General features: G+C 41.9%; 2 protein-coding genes across 2 annotated transcripts in view; one reads left to right on the top strand and one right to left on the bottom strand.

The window, feature by feature from the left end:
• The window catches only part of pappa2 (pappalysin 2), a 57,497-nt gene extending 47,144 nt beyond the window's left edge, over window positions 1-10,353 (top strand). The window contains exons 26-27 of the mRNA XM_030115665.1: window positions 4,887-4,985; window positions 8,611-10,353. Coding sequence (XP_029971525.1) covers window positions 4,887-4,985; window positions 8,611-8,736 — 225 coding nt within the window. The 3' untranslated portion in view covers window positions 8,737-10,353. The remainder of the gene's footprint in view (window positions 1-4,886; window positions 4,986-8,610) is intronic.
• A 4,000-nt stretch (window positions 10,354-14,353) lies between these two features.
• Window positions 14,354-24,051, bottom strand: part of astn1 (astrotactin 1) — a 337,883-nt gene continuing 328,185 nt past the window's right edge. Inside the window, 2 exon segments of the mRNA XM_030115287.1 lie at window positions 14,354-14,632; window positions 23,412-23,595. Coding sequence (XP_029971147.1) covers window positions 14,395-14,632; window positions 23,412-23,595 — 422 coding nt within the window. The 3' untranslated portion in view covers window positions 14,354-14,394.

Below are 24,051 nucleotides of genomic sequence, written 5' to 3'. Positions count from 1 at the left end.
CAGGGCTACATTTTCCCTTTCCACCTTCCCGTGAATGTTGCTAGGCAAAACAGTTGCTTATAACCCACTCCTCCATGACAACACTGTAAATTATAGCGGACCACATGTGCTGCATACGCTTTATGCCAGATCTCATCCAGATGCCAATTCTCTCTCTCACTCTCTCTTTCCCAAGGTGTGCCTTCGTTTCTATTCTTTCTTAAAACCTTCTCAGGCTTCTCCATCTCCTCAGCCAACGTCCAGCTGCCACACCGGGACCGTGTAAAATCTCTCGCCTGAGAAAAGGGTTGCATCATTGACAAAGTGCCTGCTGTCTTTATAGGCGTGCGTTCATTGCCTGGTTAAATTGTTTGCTGCGGCAGTAAGAACAAAGAATGCAATAAGGAAGTACAACAGCAAGCCATTAAATGCACTGACTTATGCATCACTTCATATGAGACATTTAGGCAGCGGAGGATATTGAAACCATTTGTCCGATGCAAAATCTCCGTCATCACGTCGCAAAACGCTGCATTTCGTCTTCCCGATCTGAAACGAATCACAATTAAAGTATTAAAATAATACGCAGTAAAGCTTGAGGTTAGGGATAGTTGTGTTTATACGACGGTAGCTCTGCGTGAAGCTGGATGTAAACAAACAGAACACCTGCTGTGAAATGAGTTGCAAAAACCTCAAGTTTGCAGCTACACGTTTTCCCTTGTTAGATAAACAGTTCAGTCTAATTTATTCTGAAACACGTTCGCCAATTGATTATTCAAAGACAAACACAAGGAATACAAAAGGTTGTTAGTTCAGAAAACAGTGTGACAAGAGTATACATGTCGTCTGTTTAAACTTTTCTTAAGATTAAGGTTTGTCCGTGCAATATCTACAATGGTTCAATACGTAAAAGTATACAAAAGTACATAAAAAGAGCAATGTACCGTTCATTCGCATGTATTTGCTTCCTGTTTGTAATAAATCGTCCATTTTTTCACATTCCTACACAAACCGAAGAAAGTTCCTTTTAGTATTACCTTACCAATGCAGCAGATTGTATAGTATATAATTTTTTTCCTGTGTAAATCCTGTATTTATTTATTTATTTATTTTTCCTGAGGCTGCTGTAACAACAGAATTTCCCAGTTTGGGATCAATAAAGTAATGCTCTATGCTCTACTCTATTCAGATCCATCAGACAGCAACCCCCCAGCTTGGCTAAGAACAGGAGCGGACTAATGGATGTGATGCATGAATCGGGGCGGGATGAAAACTTTTAATTTAATGACAAAAGCTTGGCTATGTGCCAAATATGTAACAAAGAATTTACATTTCACTTGAGCAATTCAGTTTTTTGATATCACTTCATTTCAGTCATGTATGTCTTTCATTTTGAGATTGTTGCGCACCATTTCTAATTTTACTTCACGGATCAAAGCGGATGTGCATGTTTGCGTCACTTATCACACATTACTGTCCAGATATGATGTAACATCTTTGTTTCGTTTGGCTCAGAGGAGAACTCGTGAAGCCAGGCACCGCTGTACGTAGGTGGAACGGGAGCTCATTTTTATTCCAACACAAAAACTCAAAAATCCAACTGATCAAAAATAACAAAAGGCCTCAAAATCACAGCAGATAACAAAGAGACGCTTTAAAGTCCAAACACACAGAGCGCAGACTGAGACGCTGGAGAGGTGGAAACACAGAACAACCAGAACGCACACAAGACGAATGACATATACACCCAGAACAGCAGGTGAAGACAATCACACACTCAGGCACAGGTGAAAGACATCAGGGTGGGGAACAACAATCAGACACGAGGAGGGGAAATCAAGGAGCCTGAAACCAGAGAGGGAGTCAGAACCTCCAAATAACACAAACGCAAAAGAAGAAAAAAATATATCATGACAATTTTAAGAGGAAAAAAAAAAAAGCATGGATTTGCCTATATTGAATCTCTTGGTCCTGGAGCTTCACAGTTGCTAAAAAATGTTCCCTGCATCTCCGTAATGTGAATCTCCTCGTCCACTGCATCCCACAGGTGCTCATTTTGACTGAAATCTGGTGACTACGTGGGTTGTTTTGAGTTTGGTGAACTCGTTGACATTTTGAAAAAAAAAAAAAGATGTTTGAGTTTGGTGACATGTTTTGTTATCCTGCCGCAAGAATCCATCAGAAGTAAAAATAGTCCGTAATATTGCTAAATCACTACATGGACATACTTTCCTTCAAGTTGCCTGAACGGTTCATCACATTTCTCAGAGGGCGAAAAAAAAGAAGAAGTCATTTTGAAGTGAAAAAAGTCCAAAACTCTATCTTCACACTGAGATGTTGGACCCAGGGGTTAAGTTAATAACATGTCTAATATCGCAAGAATGATGCAGATGTGTGGTAGTAAGTAAAATAAATATATTGCTTCTTGACAGAAGAGTTTTCTCTAAAATTCATATCTGTATTGTTTATTGTTCTGGCAGGTGCTGATGACAGTGCATGTTCCTCCTGAAATACCCAAACGCTAAGAGATGGAATATTTTTGTAAGCGAGGCCTGCAGTTGGCTGCCGCTTCCGTGCGCGTTTCATATGAAGGGAGTTGCTGTGTGAAGATAATACACAAACCAGCTGACCTTTTAATTACCCATGAGGGACGAGGGCGTTCAGCCAACTCTTGCTGCTTTAATACTCTTCATGGATGTGTGCGTTTCTTTAAAGAGTAAGGTGCATGCTGCCTGGAGGGGAAGGTTAAACCTAATTAACCTCAACATGAGTTCTGGCCTCAGAGCTAACTTCATATGGGCAGGATTTTCGGTAAAGGTAAGTTATCATAATGCAGATTGAAGCTCGAATAAAGGTCAGATTTGAGAGACTTCAAGCTAAACAAGCCCGTATTCTGCCCGACTACCTTGGGAGATTAAGACAAATCAAAGATTTACATACAAGCAGTGATATGAATGAAGCATCTGGTGCAATTGCTGGTAAAGTATTTACTCAGAAACAGAACGATTAAATAGATTTATTTATGCCATGGCCATTTAGTTGGGAAAAGCAAGGGGATTCGTCAAGAAGGGAGTTTCTTTGAAGTGAAGAGAAAACTGCAGAAATCTCCTCAGCAGCTGCTCTCTCCCCCTGTGCCGCTTAGGTAAAAATCTCAGTCTTTGAAAAGTCTCCATCAGCTCGCCGGAGAAAGCCAAAAGTATCTTTGGCACTCAGCACTTATTTTCATATTGCTGGCATTTCGGGGAAGCCCTCAAGGTTTAGTGGAAAGATTAAAAAGGCTTTCATCATGACGCCTTTCAGTTTCTGTGTAACTTAAATTCCACAAATTTGCGTGCCACTCCAGAGTTTCTCCGGGAGGACTCCCACGCTGGCCAAGGCATTACAAAAACAGTTTGAGGAATTGTCATAAACAAGTCTCCTAAGTAAAGTGGAGCACACAAAAAAAGTCATCAATTGACATTTGCCTGTCTATTCACCCTTTTTTTTTTTTTTTTTTTTAACAAAAGGTTCGACTCAAGTACCAAAAGCAGAAATTAGACAGATCTCAGATCAGTGAGATGTAATTTTGTTGAATTACATCCACATGTAATTTGGTTGTTCTAAAAGACGAGAGAGGCATATTTGCCACTATTAAGAGTTTGTTCTAGTGTATTGATTGAGTGCAGTGAACGCATACCGTACATGAGATATGAATTTTATCATATCTAGGTCAGTGGAGCACCGTGTGTTTTGTGCAACCGTGTTGTGAGAAAGATGAAACCATTAAAAACAGCGGTGCCCTCAAATTTTCAATGAAAGGACATGATGCCTTCATGCTAATTAACCAATCCAGCTTTGGTGAAAGTTTTTCCTGAGAAAACCATGAAAAAACTCCAAAGTTCTGGCCATCTGGTGGACATGCACAGGTCAGGTCGTGGATACATTACAGACGCAGGAATCTTTTATTCATTAATCATGTGAAGAAAGAAAACGTAACCCTGGCAGTATATGAGAAGTGCTGTAATAACAATGTTTACAGACGTAAAAGTCTCCGCTGTTTGCTGTGCTAGTCTCCTTGGAAATCTGCGTAAAGAGATCAGAGCTTGATCTTTGCGTCACTGATAAGATTAGATAACTGACAAGAAGTCAAGTGTCCTCCTTGCTAATGCCATAAAAAAAAAAAATAAAAAAAGAAGAAGTAACTACATGAAAGTTTGCAACACAGATTGTGCTTTGTGAACATTTTTGTGCATCTGTTTTAAAGTCCCTGGTCCACATTTCTGAACTAAATAAAACCCTTTAACATTTTGGCATCGGTCTCTGCTTGTTTTATGAAGGTTGCCACAAGTAAATGGATATATACCGTACATTTGTCTGAACTAAACTGAACGGAGCACATAAACATGCAAACTCTTTAACTGCCGTCCAACAAGTCGAGGGAGCAGCTGAAAGACGAGCGAGGCTGAGCTAATGACGTCTCATGTATCACGTAATTCACAGGAAGCAGCAAGACGCTCGCCATGTTGAAACATATGTCAGAGGGTTTTACATCAGCAGCGGTGTTGAACTACAGACCGGCTCGTTCGGCGGCCAGAAGCCGTCTTCGCCCCCCCCACCCCCCCGTTTCTGTAAACTGTGTCAGCCTTGCCACACAAAAGCTTCATTGGTATTACCGAACATAGGAGTTGGCCTGGACGTGGTTTATTTTGCATGAATATTTATTTTGATTTGTTTCATGGACATTTCGTCCAAACAACCTAATCGTGTGACAACGTGCGCCACTTACTGAAAATCTCTCTTCTGGGAAGACGTTGAGTCATTTTATTTCCCGACCTTTCAAGCTGCGTGAGGTAAAGTCATCATCTGGGGGGGGAAAAGGATTATTTCTTTACCAATAACACTGTTTGTTGTTTGTGACCCGTGTTTAGCCTTTTGGAGGGGACGGCTGGTGTGACACCATCAATAACCGAGCCTACTGCCAGTATGACGGAGGAGACTGCTGCCCGTCCACGCTCTCCACCAGAAAGGTACACACACTCTTAACGACGTGTGCACATAACAAAGACCTGTTTTATACAACCTCGTTTGTTTTCTTCATGCTTCCTTAATAAATATAAGTTACACATCTTAGGGAGTGTTGTTATGCTCGGACTCGGTTCTTTGTTTACCGCAGTAGTTCTCTGTCTGCTTTGGCACGCTGCAGACTTCTATTAAGCAAACAAACACAGATCCCCGCTCGTCTCCCCCTCTCTCCTGTCAACGGCTGCACCTATTTAGTCGCCCTCAAACGCACTTAAAACAACAGCGGAGACTCTGGCCTTCTAACCTTTTCCACTCCAATTGTAAATAAGCAGATTTTCATCACCCTGCGTGGTTACTTCCTCACGGACTTTGCGGCACAGCAGACGATTCAGGATTCAAGACAACGGAAACGGCTCCGATACCCGACAGCTGATGTGAATTTTGTTGGTGTTCCTAGATACACTTATGAGTCATATTTGTGTTGTCCTGGCCTTCATTTTACATAGATTTAAAAAACTAAACGCCGCCTAAGCAGTCAAGAGGAATAAGTTGGATTTCTTCGTGTTTATCCATCCCGACATACTTTCCCTGGCGACAGCTTGTTCGTGCTTGCTACAAGATGCAAATGTATCACATTACGCTAATTGCGCTAAATGATTGCTGTATATATTGGGTGGCTAAGAGGAATGGTATGAATAATAATGAGTAAATCCCAGATCAGCCAGTAGTGGAAACCAGGCCACTGATTCCCTCAACTGCTTCTATATAAACACGTCTTTTTTATTTCCCCCTTGTTTTTCTACGCTTTCATGAGAACCTCTCTTCCATGTGGGCGTTCGGGGGGTTGCACACCCCGGTCTCACAGTATACCCTTTTTGGCTACTGTACAGCCACATATTCATGACACTCATTCAGGGGGCCCTGCCTATTAATTCCTATGGCCTGGAGCTGGCGGAGGCCGCGCTGTCTCCTCCGTGTCCGCGGCACGCCATGACTCACTGGCAGCTCCTTCCCAAAACGGCGAAGGAGTTCAGCGAGTGTGTAGCTGCCGTCATAATAAATGAGCTGCCAGACTGCCACTAACTGCTCTTTTACGGGGGGTGGCGGTGGTGGGGGGGGGGCGCGGTATAAGTGAGGTGTCTGACGGTCTGCGGTCTGCTCGGCCACTGTAAAACGGCAGCCCGGCGAGCGGAGGTCGTTTGGTGGAAGTGAACTAAACCGCCGTGAGAGTCGGCATCCTGACGACTGCCGCGGCTCCAGCGGGGCGGGGGCGGGGGGAAGGGGGGGGGGGGGAGGGGTTAACGGATGATTAGTGGGGCTGCTTACGGAACCCTTGGTCTCTTTACGTGCCTCGGCTTATGCAGGTGTAGGAAATTGCAGCTTTTTAACACAGCGTGACCAACATCACATAGTTTCCTTGCTGCCATGCGAGGAAAAGAAACTGGGATATTTCATGCCAATTTGCCACCGTTTTAGTGCCTATAAATCATAAAAATAGAACACGATGAGGAGTGCTGAATGTTTTGTTGTCATATTTATTAAAATTTTTCTTACCTTATTTTGCAAACTACACAGACAAAACTAGTGCCTTCTACAAGAGAAGTCACCTGAGTCTGAACTACATCAGATATTGGAATCAATATTCGAATCTATCACTGTCTGAATCAGTCAAACGGGACCAGATGTCTCTTTTTTATGGAGTTCAGGCAGTATATTGGCTTTATTTACAGGGGTAGCTGCTGCGATGACAAGGGAGGAGGGTTACATGAGGAATGATTCAGGTGGGATTTAGTCACTGGCCAACGGAGAGAAGCTTCAGAAGAAGAGAACTCAGCTGCCACTCCATCTATGGAAACACACAATATTCTTTGATTTGTTAACTCTGTGTTTCAGGCTGACAAAGAGCCAAAAGTAGTAAAAGTGGAACAAAAAAAAAAAAAAAAATCCCCCAAAAACAGTACAGATGGAGAACAAGAAGTAATGATTTTTGATCGCATGCAATGTTGAATTTATCGCTTTGAGAATTTTTGTCACATGAATTTGATCCATGTTGCAGCGAGCAGTGGGATGTTCAAAAGTGTAAGAACGGCCAAACGTTTTTAGCTTTTGCTTCTGTTAAAGAAGTAAAAACAAGTCGTTTCAGTTCTTCCAAAGTCTGTTCAAAGGCATCAAAAATGGAGTATTGGTTGGCTTCCTCAGAGGCTCCATCAATGAATCAAGATAAAACTGTTAAGGAAACATTTAATGGACGCGCCAGTTCCTTAAATGGGCCCGCTGGCGTTTTTCAGCAGAGCTGGGCCTTCTGCAGCTTGTAGAGTTCCCTCAGTGAAAACTCGCCTCCTGCCTCCAGCTCCCAGGGGGGGATTATCTTGCTGCCTGATGTCAACCTCAATGCTTGTTTTTTTTTTTTTTTTTTTTGCTCTCTTGATAATAATTTTGAGGGATAGCTACCTCTAAAATCACAGCCGTGGAGACAGTCGGGATCAATCCCGCCTTCATCCCAGGTGTTTTAATGTGACTAACAATGCAAAGTGCTCTGTAAGTTAACTCTCCCGCCAGACGCAGTGAAGGCCGCCGAGCCGCTGCCTCCCTCCCTCCCCTCCCTCCCTCCCACAAAATAAAATAAGACACTGAGCATTACATATTCATTTTCATCAGCTGCTGTTTCTTTTAACACCTCTTTAGATGTTTACCTGTGAGCTTGCGTCTTAGTGCGTTTTTGTAATTTATATTTTTATTGTTGGAGCCTGTCAAAGAAGAATTTCTGTCACCACTTGGGACAGACAATAAAGTCTATCTATCTATCTATCTATCTATCTCTCTCTGTCTATCTCTGTCCCGCTCGCCGTCGTACCTGTTTTCTTTCCCTGCCTCTCCATTCTCCCTCTCGCTTTCTTTCTTTCTCTCCGATCTCCCCCTCGCTCCTTCTCTCCAGGAGCGAATGTTTACATTTCTTGCAACAGACTTCTTCACGGGGCACCAGAGTTTATTTTGCAACCTGTGGTGATGGCTCGCTTCCTAGACAAGAGCTGGCAGCCTCTTGTTGTTGATTCTTAACATGTGTTCATCCGTTCACCTCCACGGCGGTGCGGCCTTACAGCTCCCCCCCCCCCGGCTCAAAACGCTACCCCCAACCCTCAAAGCCCTCATGGTTTTCTCGGCCACGTTGAACTAGTTGACATGCGCTTTATGGGCCTCCGGGGGGCCGTTACAGGGCGCTCGCCCTTCAGCACAAATACAATGCTGCTGGGTCAGTTCAACCAAATTTGGTTTTTTATTGTCTGTTTTTGCCATTCAAAATTGCACCGTTCGCTACAGCTGAAACATAACAGCCCCTCTGGGAAGCGTTCTCAGCGACTCTGCCTCTTCTGAAAGTACTGATGTAATATTTCCTTTTTACTCACCGATTTCCATGCTTATTTTCTCTGCTTTTATTTCATTAATGCTGGAAAAAAAAAGAAAAAAAAAAGAAAAAAGGAAGAGCCAATGAGAGAATCACATTTCACCAACAATCAGCCTTAAACAAGAAACGTAAACTAATGCTCTAGATATGTTTCGACTGGCGCCACAGACTGAAACGCTGATTAGCAGGGGGAGCTGAAAGTGTGTGTTGTGTGTATTCACCGACAGGTCATTCAGTTTGGGGCGGACTGCGATCAGGACGAATGCACTTGCCGTGATCCGGATGCTGAGGAGAACAAGAGCAAAGCCAAGGGAAACGGAGGAGGAGGAGGAGGAGGAGGAGGAATGCAATAAGATGGAAGGATGAAAGAAGTTGAACTTGTATCAAACAGAGTCAAACCACAGATTATACACCACCACAAACAAGAAGTATCCATCTGATTTTTAACCTTTTTTTTAAATGCAAAGAATGCGATTGAAGTCAGACTTCATGCAAGAAATGATCCTTTTTATTTAATCACAAGTCATTTTGCTGTTAAATATGAGTCATGTTGGTTTATAACTTTAATTCCTGTGTTTAATGCAGTCAAATAACATCCGCACATGGATATAATGTGTTTTTTTTCCTCTTCTCTCAGACTTACAGGTTATCTTTACTGTTGGGTTTTGTGTAATAAGAGGAACGTAAAAAACAACTTGTGTTTAAACTGGGTTAAACAGTTTATCCTTGCCTCTAAAAATCAAATGATCAGAATTGGAATGAATTAGTATTGTAACTGGACTCAAGTACTTTTCTGGACTTGATTAGCGTCGGGATAAAGCAACCAAAAGAACTGGCTGTGCCGGAGAGCTGTCCAGTGCATACGCTGAGGGAAAATATCAGCCTCGCCGCGTCCATATCTGAACGCGCCGAGGCCAAAACCGCTTCTGGTTGAGGTCTGCCTCTCTCACAGCGAATCTCAAATCGCTCGATAAGGTAGAGGTGAAGATGAGTCTTAACTGGATCTTCTTTAGTCTTCACAGCAGACCGAACGAAGCCCTCAACAGTTGCTGAACTCCTCTGGAGCACGTGGCTCATGCTGCTACGAGTCGCTGTAGGGAACGCAAGAGGATACATATCTGTAAAGACTAACATGTATAGATAATATATTTGGATAATCTAACATATCTACTAGATCACATACTAGTCACACCGGGCAGTATTTATATTCCAAACTGAGTAGTACAAACATGTATCTGTACTATACATCACCTGCAGCGGGTTTCCTCAAAGAGCTTCACATGCCGAGTCCTATTTAAATGAAAGCATTTAACAGAGATTCAGCCAAATAATATGAATTTAAATCTGAACTGAATGTTAGAAACACCAAATATTGAACTCAAGCTGCGCTCTGACTGCTGCAGTGAAACAGATCTTCACATTTACGTCTGTGCGAAGCAGATTCGGAACTTTTTGTTTCTGAATACATTATTTGTGTTTGAAAATCCAGCCAGCCCAGAGTGTACTCTGCGACCATCCAACATTAGCTGGGATGAGCTCCAGCTGCAGTCGGGATGGAGATGATTCGGAAGATCGATGGATTTGATCTGGGGCCGGGCAACGAGCAAAAAGCTTGAGACACTTGGAGATGGACTGATTGAAATCTCGCTCTTGGTGGATTTCTAGCCAACACCATCCACTCCCGCTATATTTCTGCCCATTCACATCTGTATCATCTGCGCTATAGCCATTAAGGAAACACTGACTCAAAGTAAGTTTAAGTTATTTCTTTTCCATGATGTGCAGAAACGCTTTCTCCCTGAAACATGTTTACTTTGATTATTGTGGCTTTAAATGGGACAGACCTCATTTCTTAGATTATATCATATTTATCATGACAACCAAACATCCTGCACTGTGAATTTTTATCACTAAAGAGATTCTTTCCATATGTTGTATTTCTCTTTGAGTTGGTTAAAATAAAGTGTAGCTCCAGCCTTTTTTTTTTTCTTGAACCCAGGGCTTGTTTTCTGGTCCCCCACACCGATTTGGTTGGAGGCAGTGAAGAGACTCATCGAGGCCTCTGCAGTGATCACTTTACTCTTCTGACACAGTGGATAAGGATCCATGAATGATGTGTTTAGAAGCACCTATCTGACATTAAGATGACGAGCCCTGCTTACAGAGCTTTAACTCCGGCTCTCATAATCATTTTGTCTCAAACCAAATAGCAAATTTTGTTTGGATGCTGGACTTCCTAAAGCCTTTCATGTACTTAGATTTATATTTGTTAAGAAGTAATGAGATCCAAAGGCAAACAAAACTCTTCTCATGGTGTGTATTACACTTTAACGATAAACCCTATTTTCTCACTTCTCACACTTTTAACAGGAGTTTAAACCCTCACTTCGGATTTCTTCTGTGAGATTAACAAGCTCTCTGGGGGCCTCGCCCCACACTTTGACAACCACTGCATTAAAGCAACATCTGGCACAACTGTCCACAGTCCATTACCACAAACAACACAACTCTGCGTGCATATCAAGCAATTCTAGGTTTGTTTTTTTATCTGATATTTGAGCCACCGATTGTTTACTTTCGATTTTGATTTTAGCGTCTTTAGCAGACTTTAGCAGACGCAAACAAAGGGTTTTTATTTCATACACTATTTGTTAAGTCAATCAAACGAGACAGAATTGGATAATACAATTCTGTTTGGTGTGAAATTGACAAAACACTAACGTTCTCCAGCTTTACACAGACTTTAAATGAAATGTTTCGGTAAATAAACCCTGGAACAAGAAAATTAAAGAGTATGCTTTTAGGAAACCCAGCATCTGCTTCACTCCACATGGACCTCTGCTTGCTTGCATGTGTCTATGTGAGAAAGTTCCTGGAGTCCATCAACCAGAAATGTTGAAATACTCCATGAAAATATTGTATCTATTAAAGTGTAATCATGTTCTTTGTGATATTTTACAGTACTTTATACTCTATGAAATAAAATAGCAAACTTTATATCGACCTCAGTCTTGTATTCATTGCTTTGAATGATGTTCATTTGCAGATGACATGTCTTCTGTGGGATTCTGTGCATGAAGAGATAAAACGTGAAATAAATCAGCTGGTTGGACAAGACACGCATCACTTCAAAAGAAACACGACATTAACTCATAGCAGCTTCCCCGAGATTTATTCTGATATAAGAACACCAATTACTTGCCCATATGGAAAAGATAATGTATATTTTTCATTTGAAACTAGCGAGAAACACTAAATAATTCAAACTAAACTCAAGGTCCTCATGAAAGTTGTACGTTGAAGTTTGTATTAATATGAAAATTTTTGTAAAAAGATAATCGCATTAGAAAAATGGTTTTTCTCGACAGTTAAAAAAAGGAAAAAAATAACAATTAGTTTCCACATTATCCAAAGAAGAAGAGAACCGACACTTCTAAAGCTTTTTGACCTCTGACTTCACCCAGGACTCTAGGAAAACTAACAACGGGAATAATTTCCCTGTTATATAAATTGTCTTAAAAATGGCAGAAATTTAAACATTCAAGAAAATAAAAAGAAATGACCGAATAATTCACAATTAGAGAAAAAATGTGATTGATTAAAACATTTGTCATCTATTGTCTAATACTGTCACTATCAACCGCTTTCATTCCACTCACATCACATCTGATCAGTCTGTATATGGGAGCTATTTACTGGTGTCAGTCTGGGTTCAACCAGTGCCACAAAAACCACTTCAGTCGGCAAAAAAAGTCAGCGCAGCCACGTCTCATAATATATTCTTTATTATTCTTGGAAGTAGCAAAGATCGAAGTGAAAAAGTCGAGTTTATGATGCCACATATAGACGACACGTCATGCAGATACTGTAGTGGGCCGTTGGTTCACATATTTCTCAAAGATCAAATGCTTCTCAAACTTGTTTTAATTTCACTCTAAATTTCACTTCCCTTAGCAGCTAACAGTGTGTTGCATCTTTAGCTCAAGATCAGATCAACGAAAGTCAAACCGTCTGTTCTTTACGTCAAAACTGGATTTAGCCGGAAAAAAAAAAAAAAAAAAAATAAAAACTACGCTACACATCAGGTATTACAGTACGATACTGTAACTACTAAAGCACATGTAAATGTTTTAAAATATCACATGTTGTACATTTATTTACAGAGTTTAAACACTGTACTGTGCTATAACGTGAGGCATGTATGAAATACTCTGCTGCCTATACAAAAAAATCTACAAGCATTCCTCCTAGTATTCACACAGATGAGAGTTGTTAAAAATGAAAAGATAATATACATTTCTTTGACATCAATCTCCGACATGGCCACTGCACATAAACAGGATAACACAACTAATAAAGAAAAACAGGGCATATAAACAATGAATCGATGGACATCTAAAAACCATGTTACAGGAAGTAAAAAAAAAAAAAAAAAAATTGACAAATTGCAGTTTCAATATAAAACTACAATTAAAAGCATTCATAGGTTAGACTTTTACTTTTACTTTTCTTTAAAGATGAAGGAATTAAAAAATACTGTCAGATACTTTTGGCAGTTTTTGACTGAACGTGTCGCGATGGAACCGGAGTCTCTGTGATGCCCGTTATCGAGTACAGCTCGCTCACGACAGCTTGAGTTTCTAAACGCACACTACATTCAGCAGCTTGTAGCACTAAAACCGGATGATAATGCTATGTACATGGTTTCTTTTAAATGTCTATTCTGCTAAAAATATTTCAAATCGGAGCATTATCACTTCTACACCGCGTCTCCCTTTAATCTCATGCTAACTCACCTTTTCAACAGAGAGACACACTACTTCCTTCATATTGCGTTATCAGCCAGGTCTGAACAACAACGGGTCAAACTTCTCCTCTGTAATTACCATACTCACTCATGAGGCTGATTTGATATGAATTCTGGAAAAATAAGAGATGCCTGGTGTATATTGTTAGAAAAAAAGAGAATTAAAGCAGCCAGGATCAGAGCTGTCACTATGAGGAGATGGTAGACGATGCTGGAATGTTCGCGTGCAGAAATCCATTCTCAATATAAACTTTACAAGAAAGATACTTTAAAATGGAAATCTGATTTCAGAATCCAGCTTGGTTCATTAGATTTGTGATTTTTCTGCAGACTTTGAAGACGATATGATGCAGCATGAACTGAAACAGGCACAAAGGAGCGGATGTGGGACGTTTCCCCCGAATCTGTTTAATATCTGACTGAAAATGTGAAAACTAAATAAAGCTCAAGAAGAGCTTCAGATCACATTTATGTGACAGAATCTGAGAAAAAAAGTGCTTTCTTTTCTGTATCAAAGGGTTTAAAATGTAAATGATCAAATCCAACAAAAAAAAAAACAAAAACAAAAGGGGAATAAAATGCAAGTTCTCACAGTTGCGTCAAACTTCGGTCACGACCGGAGAGATTAGATAAATATAATTTGCTCTGCAATTTTATGCATTCATCAGTATCATTACATGCAATTCTGCTGCTACTTTACATTTGTAATTATAAAGTCAGGGTAGAATTGAGAAGACCTTGGTCTTCACGAAACAACAATCCTGATTTTTTTTAACCAGTTTGGATTTCTATACTGATTCCATAGGCCGTCCTTTCTCGCCAAAGAAAATTTAGTACTTTACGCTCCACAAATATATTTAAATTTAGATACATTCTTGTTGAAAATCGCGGAGATCAGCCATGTGGCTGCAAAAAGTCAAATTATTTTTAAATCTGCTTAAGTTAATAAAATGTTAGTGAATTAAAGAAAACTTTTACCGTCATTGTGCAGAGTTATGCACCGTTTGTTAGATTCTGACTGAAAAAGTAGTTGAAACATCTGGTGAATGTAATAACTGCTTAGCAGAGCAATCGTCTCTCAAAATAAAGAGAAATATGGACTGAAGAAGTATTCCTCACAGCAATACTTATGGAACCTGCATTTTATTTGTCTTTTGTTGGTTTTAACTAATCTGTGTTCACGTCTGAACTGAACGCTCCGCCCTTAGAGCTCCTTGGGCTCGCCGTAGTCGTTGTACATGACGGTGAGCGTCTGCTCGTCGCACGCCTTGTGCACATCCTGGCCCATGTCGGACCAGTTCAGGCCGAAGGCCTTGGTGTCGGTGTACCGGCAGGACAGGAACTTGAGGGACATCCTGCGGAGGCCGATCTTGGGCTCCTGAAGGAGACCTTTGCACCACGGGGAGAGCTCGTCTAACTGGGAGAGGATCAGGCCGGCTTTCCTGCGGGAACAAACGACACGGGAAAACGTGACGATGCAGATAAACCTGCTGGGGAGACCAGAACCCAACACACGGCAGGCCGTCCTCCGCTGGTCGTCTTCTTCATAGGAGAGGAAATACTTGAAGAGGAGGACTAGACTGTGGAGCGTGTTTTGTTACAAGATGTAACAAAGATCTGAGCGGCCTCATAACAATCTGCTGCAGATCAGCACATACTAAAACAGCAGCAAACTTGACAAAACGTGCACAGAGACAGACTCGGAAACTCATCTATTAACGGGAAGCGCGTCTAATTTGACAGATGTCGAATTAACAGACAATTTTCATTTTAATCTGTTTGCTTTCGTGATTATGAAAAATCAGACATGCAGATGACAGAAAATTAAAAAAAAAATGTTAAAAAAAATCCAAGTGCAACACAAAATAAAATGTGTGAAAATTATTGTGTGGTTTATGACGCATCTTTTTTTAATGCATTTAAATGTAGCTCAGCTTTAAGCAGATTTCCCACTGTTACTGTGGTGGCAGGCGTTTCCCCGAGCAGCTCCCAGAGATGTCAATTTGTGGTTCAACTTTTAAGATATTTCCTGTTGTTCCTCTCATTGGGTCTTGCCTTCTGTTTCAATGTTGCTCTGCTTCTTCCCACAGCTCTGACCCTGTGATAGATCATCTCCCAGAGTCTGTTTCTTTCTCTTCAATTCAAATTCACGTTTATCTGTTGTAACATTGTGGTGACATGTCCAACTCCATACCGTCACCCACCATCCAGTCACTCCAGCTAGCAATTTGGTTTTGAACTCAAAGTTGAACGTTAAAACCATAACAATGGATGCACTAAATGAACCATGGGAAACACAGCTGCAGGAATACAGTATTGTCAGAGGTAAGGATGGGATTCAGTCACCTGTCTGCAGCCCATGAATCACACCACGGCTCTGTTGTTTCTGAGTGACAGCACAATATGACAGAAACTAAAACCTAACTTCCTGTCCGACGCGGCCTGAGAGGCAAGGTGCTGTGTTACTGACACATTCCAGCGCCGGACCAAAGCACACAGCCTCTGCTGAAACTGTGGGCAGGAACGATGACAGTGAAGCAGGAGAAAACCGAATGAATGAATGAAGAAATGAATGGCTGTGGCAGGTGAGGAGGTAGTCCAGGGGAGGAATCGCAGAATAATAGACAGCTCTGATACTGCAGAGAGACAGAAAAGGAGACTATGAAATGCGTGAAGCTGCCGCTGGGCCAAACCAGACCAGCTGAAAAATCATCTCCACCGGTAACATGATGCACAGAGTTCACATAAATACATCTCATAGGGACACCGAGTGCAATAAATAATCATTAAGCCTGATGTAGCCGGCTTGGCCTTTTCACTGAGACCTTGTTAAATGTTTATCTAAAGTCAGAAAATGGCAGGACGGGAAGATTTCATTCATTCCACACACAGCTTGTCCCCTTGCTGAAGCCAAACCAGCACTTCTGCTGCACAGCGTTGCCCATTCCGCCAAACCACGAGTCTGCTGGATGCAGCCGCCACCGGAGCCACGCCACACCGTGACGCATGTGAGCATCCAGAGAACTCTGTCAACACGCGTTAGTCAGGCGGTAAATAATCCACACATTGATGGAGCTGTTCACTGCTCACAGTTCAAACTGTTCAGACGGCACAGTGGGAGTTTAATTTCAGTGAGATGTGTTCATCATTGTTCTGCAATCAACGGGTTAATGATCAATCAAGTCTGCTGAAATTACAGTAAAGAGGTAATACAGATGAAATGGCTCAAAGCAAAATGAAAACCAGTCACAATGAGTCACAAAAAGCAAGAATGAGCCAAAAGGAAAGTCTGAGAAATAGTTTGAAAGACCCACAACATGATATGTGCAATGACAAATAAATAAACAGGATATGTTTGCTTCAGACTAAACTCAGAAACATAAAACTGACTTTTACCTTCTGTAGATTCTGGCTCTGGAAAGAGTTCAGGCTTTAGTTCTCGAAGTTTTTGTGATTTCTGAGCTGGCTGATTCTCGAATTGACAAAACAGTTAAGTCTAGAGTTCACTGAGGAAAAACTATATTCTGCGTCCAATAGAAATGCGTGTGCAGCTCTCCGCTGCACCGTCTTCGATAATGTCTTGAACACAGATGCAATGACTATGACAGCGTGTTTGGTTACAGAACAGAGAATCTCCAACTTTGACCATTTTCCCACAACAGCACTCAGTGACACTCAGCAGCAAATCCAACAGCACAACGAAATTAAAGAAAGTCACATAGTTGGTAGAAAGAGAATGAAGATATCACCTCTCCTGAGTGCATTAAAACCTCACTTCTTTCCTCTATTTGTGAAAAATGTTGTGCTAAAAAATGAGTGACAACATGTGAATGTCGCTGTGGGTGAAACGGGATGAACACAGAGCCTGATGAAAGGCGGCTGGGATGAGCTGGATTGATTTACTTCTTTAAAGAAAATACCTTTTTTTTTCTTTTGGTAATTCAAAATATGAAGCCTCCTCCAGTGTTGGTAAAGCAACGCCGGTCTGAGATAAAACAGATCATTAGAAAGTCTGCGGAGGCTTTTATTTGTAACTTGTGTGTTCCCGTCTCTGCGGCAAACTAATATCCGCTTGTCAAACGATAACCCACAAGCCTGTTTTTCACTTTTTGATTTTTGCTGATAAATTGCAATTCTTTGCAGTTTTGAACCGACGAACAGACTGTAATAACACCGACGCTGCGGCCTGTGGACTGTGCTGCATTTCATCTCCTGTCCCACACCGACACCGCATTCGCTGCGGCTCTGTAAACATATAGCACATCACCATATTCCCGAGTATGCGTCGGTGTTATTTCTGGAAAACGAGCGCACTCTTTAGGCCACGCTTCCCTTCAAATGGGCAAAACACCTTCAGTCAAACACATTTCGGCGTTATTGTTGGCATTCCTGCCTAATTTGCAAATCATTTCACATGTAGGAATACGCGGGAAGCAACTTCCTCCTTGCATTACCTCGGATAATAGACATGATATTGAATTGTTGTTGGAATCCAACTGCACTTTTAATGTTACTCCACCATATGGACACTCAGCGGGGCGACATCCTTTTCGCAAATGCATATCAACAGAGTCATAACAACAAGCCGGCGGTGTTTTCTGCCCTGGAAACTGCAGAGAAAAACAGTCGCTTTAATGATGTCAGTTGTGTGGGGCAGACCAAGGTTCATATTCTGCTGCCATTCTGTCATTCATATCATTTTTCTGAAACCTTTTTTATGTTCCCAATATTTTTGCCACAGGCTTCAGTGGTCTGAGGAAATCGGGATATTTATTTGCCTAAAATAGAGAAAAAAAAAAACCTGTGGTTTGTTATGCTTTCATTTTTCAGGAAAGCCGAGGAACGTTCTGCAGGTTCCAAATAGCAACGGTTGTCACCATAAATCCTCGTGCATGTATAGGAGTGGAAAAAAAAAAAAAAAAAAAGGTCTCCGAGATACAACGTGAGCACCCTGAAAATGGGACACAAACCTCAAATGTTAGTGCAGTCTCAGCTCTGCACATGCAAACCGACATGCAGACATACGTGCAAAGTCCTAAAGTAATCATCTCTACGTCTTTGATCACTGCTTGTTCACATAACACAGACAAACACGGTTACACCATAAAACGTACATTTAACAATTTTTTATTTGATTTAACAGCCTGAAAGAAGCATTCAAGTGTGAGTATTTAAGTTGTTAGACTAGGAGACAGATGTAAAAGTGATGAGGTGTAAAAGGTCGAGGAGTTGAAGTGCCTGGGGTCAAAGAGAGCAATGGATGTTGGACAGACGAGAAGACGAGAACAGGAAGGATGGAGTGGGTGGAGACGAGTGTCAGGGCTGATGTGTGACAGAAGGACGGAGAACTAGACGACAAACTGCTGTGAAGTCTGGTTTGAAGTCTAAAAGACGGGAGGCTGAGGAAGGTGGTCGAGACGGAGATACTGTGATTTTTATTGGGAGTGATCTGCATGGACAATATTAAAAAAAAAAAACAACAACAACACACAGCTTTTAAATGTGGAACAACTTTTTGGCTTTTCTTTTAATAAATCATTTGAAATGAGGAAATCACTGTTTCGTACTCCTACTTTAATTCTCTACTTCATGATATATCACCGCATCAGGAATTTCTTACGTTTTCCAGAAATTTCACTGGAAAGCAAAACATCCCAATTTTTTTGTGAGACGTCCGTCTGCGTGTGCGAGATGGACGAAGAGGCTAGAAGGCACCTCTGCTGAAACTGTGTGTATTTTTGTCGCTCTCTCAGCTATAAAAAGTCCGAGAGCAAAGTAAACAGTCTGCTGTGATTGTGATGATGATTCTCCATGAGAAATTCCAACCATAACAACACTTATTATCACAAGCAGTCCTCTGATTAGAGAGACTGTCAAGCAATAACAGAAAGAAAAAAAATATATATATTTAAAAAAAGTGGGAGAATGAAACAGTTCATCAAAGGGCATGGAGTCCAACCAAGGACACGGTCAGGACTAAAGCAGCCAGGATGGAGGGTTTTCTTTCTGCCGAGCCAAAACATCTTGTGTTTCTAAGTCAACAGCCAAGCGGCGTGCCTTAAATGATGGGTACTCCCCAGGCGATGACAAGGCCTGGCCCTCAGGGAGGAGAAGTGTCAGCTCTTTTAGAGTCGGCGTTTCGGTGAGTTCATGGTTCGACTCGAAACGTCACGCGATGTTGTATAAAGAGAGGAAATAAAAACGTAGACGGCAGATCAGAATATCCGGTCCGGTGCCACAAGAATGAGAAAGCCACATGAGCTCATTCATATTTTCCAGATATTGCTTGTACGGCTGATGAGTTTAAATCGAGTCAGTGTTCTCGCTCTCCATGTTTGGATAAACTCATTAAAATTCCCAGTCGGTCCTGATTGTTTGTGGCGGGGATACTGGGGAATTCAATCACAATAGCTGAGCAGCGGATAAAGGAGGATGAAACTGCTCGTATTGGTTTGTAGATCGCAACAGATCTGATGTATTTCAGCATAAACAAGTCAGTCACAACATCAGCTTATTATCGCTTTAGCATTTAACGTGTTAGAGGGAGGGACTCATACCAAAGAAACTGGAGATTTAGTCCTTAAAGTTAATGCTTTAGAAGCAGAAAATGTAGTAAACAGAATTGCAGCTCTTGTGAGGCGTATTAACTGACGTGATCCATGGAGACCCCCACTTTGCTCCCTTTTAGGACCCGCTTCCTACAGCCAGGTGTCAGATAGAGCCCAGGCTTCTGCCAATGTCGGCTTTTTCAGAAGCAAAAAGGAAAAGACTTGAACAATATAAGGCAGGCTGTCGCAGCCCTCTGGCTGATCAGAGCAGATAACACCAGAGGAAAAATGTGTGTGACTGCTGGAATCAGTGTTATTCTCCTTCTGGGTATTTTTGACTGAGCTGGACTTAAAAAAGAAAAAAGAAAAAAGAAACAGGAAAGAAAAAAAACAAAATGCTACTGAAAAGGTAAATATCTATTGCTGGTTATTTTTCAAAAGTAGGAATTGTGTAAATTATTATCATATTATATCTAATCTGGACGTTTTCCCTATGGCACAGTTTAGATGTTAAATGTATAAATCAGTTTTCAGTTTATGAAAATATATTTTTCTCCTGATGGCTGACATGACAAATAAAAAACAGTCTCCTTGTAAATCCGTGTTTACTGTCTCGACTGTTGCAGGAAAACAATTCTGACTCACCTTCAACAGAAATGCAATATTTATTATTCTTTGGGGTCTTTAACCCCTCTGCTTGCTTTAAAACGCCAAACTGGATGCATATCAATAGCTGATGTTCACTGAACAACAGATACTTCCTTCCTCTTCTGCCAGGTCTCACCTCGAATGCACTTTGCCGCTGCTTTTCCAGCTCCGAGCTGCTTTTATGAACATTAATCACGCCTCCCTTTGACTAAATTGTGGGACTGTTAATCTAAGTGTATTTTAATGGAACACTTCAGAAGCAACTCCCTCAATTACATCAACTCTTTCCAGCATGGTCCCTATTAAAAACAACCTTTCATTTCGGGTGGGGGCTCCCACAGACACGGGGAGAAAGGCAGAGAATTAAGGGAGCCTTGGCTAATCAGTTTCACCTGCCAAAGTGAAAGCATGCGCCACAGACTGCCGTTTATAAGCATATTTTATATCCCACACATGGCTCTGTTTATGAAACATTAGGCTACAGTTTCACATTGCGGGCGCTTATCCGTAGTTTGGGGGGAAATTCGGGGCCCTCCCTGGTTGTGAGTTTCTCGAACAGGCGAGGCGATATCGCGGAGGTTAAACTCGCTCGGCTTTCCAGTCGGATTGAACGAGTTTCTCCTGTAAGTCACACACACAGCCACCTACAATCGACAACAGCTTCGAGGGGAACATCTGCTCACCTGTGAGTGTGAAGGAAATGCTTCAGATCGACAGGATTGCCTCAGTTTGGGTAACATTTATTGATTACTGCCGGTGAGCCGACGTGCGCCGTTTTATGTACAGGGCTGGTGTTTCACGCCGCTGGCTGCAGCGCATTCAAAGCAGTAGTAGAGAGAATAAACAGGGCCTGACTCGGCTTTGCAACGTGCCGCTTTCAGCGGGTCTCCGCCGTCGCTGAGCCAAACAAAGGGTTAGTGAAGTTAGCGCTGTCTGGACACCATAACGTCATTGTAGTTCAGTCCCAGTAAACAACAACATCCAGGCATGAACACACCGGCAGACCACGGCGCAGATGTTTTTGTGATTCGCTCGGGGGGACGTGGTGGAAAACTATAGCCAGACTCCGCTTCTCTGGCCAGATGATCCGGTGCTTTTTTTTTTTTCCCCCCGCAGAAGCTCACGGCGGCGGATGATGCCGCTGTATCATTACAAGCGGTTCTAAAAGATGAGGCGGCCACGGCTGTATATTTTTGTTGTGTGGCATTCAGAAAAGATTTAGAAATTCCCAGAAAAGATTTGACTTGACGAAAACTGAGTAGTGATGAACTCTGGCTCCCACAATGACTCTATCCCTGGTTTGATTCTAGGATTGGAGTTTGCATGTTCTCCCTGTGCATGCTTTTAACCCTAGCTTCCTAACCCTGTCTCTCCATGTGTATTGTGTTCAATAAAGCAGTATAAATATTACACAGCAGCTATATGGAAGAGAGAAACTACCAAGTTGAGGAGCTCGTTGTTTTCCAGATTAGAGATGAGCAAATCAATAATCGAGCGTTGCAGAGTTAGAGCAGCTCACAAACGACTGTCGTCACAGCGTTTAAAAACAAAGTTAGCAGGAGATAATCCACCCGCGGCGTCTCTAAAGACCGCAGTCCGACTACATCCCCCGGTATGACTGCTGCCGCACCATATGGTCACCTACCAACTAATAAAAAAGTAGCAGAAAATGACGCGATGGAGGGGAAAAGCAAACACGGCTTGTTGGGTTAGCAAATATTGAGGAGGTCTGACTGGACCGCACCAGTGGCAGCTATGGATGATGTTTTTCTTGCTAACTGGCAAACGCTTCAGCAGCCATCAGTTGCACTTTCATTAATGTTGAACAGTGAAACTTGTCAAGACTCAGGATTATGCGATCCATGTTGCAATTCGCAGATATTAGTGTAAAAGAGAGTAAAGCAAAGCCTTTAGCAGGCATACAGTATGACTAATCTGCTCTTTATTCATGGGATTTGTTGACAGTGAGAGAAATACAAAGTGCTGTAATAATAAAAATGTGATTAAATCAACAATAAATAACAGTTGGGAAAGTCGCTGAGCTGTGGGGAATATCGGCGCGGTTTTTTTCAGTCCGAAAGACTTTCACATGAACAGTTGGGGGGTAAAGTAATAACTAATGAAGCAAATCTGTAATTATAACCCACACCGAATCTTCCATCTGCTTAATGTGTGATGAGCAGCAAAACGCCGAACTCGGCGCTTGGGTTTCACAGCAGTTGCAGAATTTGTGGGGAACTGTTTCACTTCTGACAGGATTATTTGCTAAAAACTGCACTTTAAAGTGGTGTTCACACCAAAGTGATCCAAGCCAGACTCTTGTGGAGTTGCCACTTTTCGTGAGTCCCGCAGCCAGGCTGCGCTGTTATTGTTTGAAGATGTCAGCGTCAATTGCACAAGTTCAGTATGACAGATTGCACTTTGTTGGTGGGAGGGCAACTCATAAATGGAGCACGCACACCCACACACACACACACACACACACACACACACACACACACACACACACACACACACACACACACACACACACACACACACACACACACACACACACACACACACACACACACACACACACACACACACACACACACACACACACACACACACATATCTGCAGTTTGAGAGACTGATTGCTGTGAACACAGTCTACATTATTGAAAGCTCTCGGTATTCTGGTAAAGTCTGACTCAGGACAGACCCACAGGGCTTTGTATACTCTTGGGTTCTCCTGATAAATTGGTGATCGAGCGAAAGTTGATGATCAATTTGCTGGAAGGAATGCATATTTCTGAGATATGGGCATTTCTAGAAAACAAAAACCCATTAGTAGTTCTTATAATTCTTCGGATTTCGTTCATTTTCCTTTCTTATCTACATCTATATCAAAACAAGTTCTGCCTCCCAGAAGACCATTAATATTAAAACTTATCTTCAGTTGTTTGTTATTAATTGCTTGTTATTAAAGCTTTATTTAAAGCACTAACCTGATCTGATAAAAGGAGGTAAATGATGACTTTACCTGGGCCCCAGTTCATCTTCACATCTCCAGGTGAACTCTCCGAAGCTCTCGTAGCGCTGGTTGTAGTGGTAAAGGACGCGGTGCAGCGTGGGAGCGCCCAGGTCCATCAGGGTGTTGTAGGCCGTCTGCTGCTCCTTCCCGCTGGTGTAGCCGTTGAACAGATTGTAGATCTTGTCGGCGATTTCTGATGGACACAAACAATCGGAGGTGAGAACAACAAAAAAAAAAGGTCTGACAGGCTTCGTGGCAACGGCGCACGAGAAACTCAAGCTCACCACTCATCAGATGCTGGTGATGGCTGCTACCTACAGTCCAATAACTCTCCCAGTTAACTTTGTGAGTCAGGTTTCTTTGAACTGAGTGCAACCTGCTGTTTTTCATATATTGTTTGATACCCAGATTTGGGAGGAGAGCTTTCCGCCCAGTGCACACCAAAAATGTTCTTTTCTGAAGATGAACAGAGCAAGTATGAGAGAAAAAATACCTCCTTTTGAAATTTTGGGACTAGTCATTTCACTTCTTCATTTTTCTTTTTAGAAATATTAAGAAAACCACTGGTGAGATTCAGTTAAAACGATTAATTAATTTGGAGCTATGCAATTAACTCCATCCTAGTACTTGTTAAGAGAAGTAACCATTT

This window comes from Salarias fasciatus, chromosome 18 (assembly GCF_902148845.1).
Source record: "Salarias fasciatus chromosome 18, fSalaFa1.1, whole genome shotgun sequence".
NCBI lineage: Eukaryota > Metazoa > Chordata > Actinopteri > Blenniiformes > Blenniidae > Salarias > Salarias fasciatus.
This window is presented reverse-complemented; position numbering and strand designations above follow the sequence as displayed.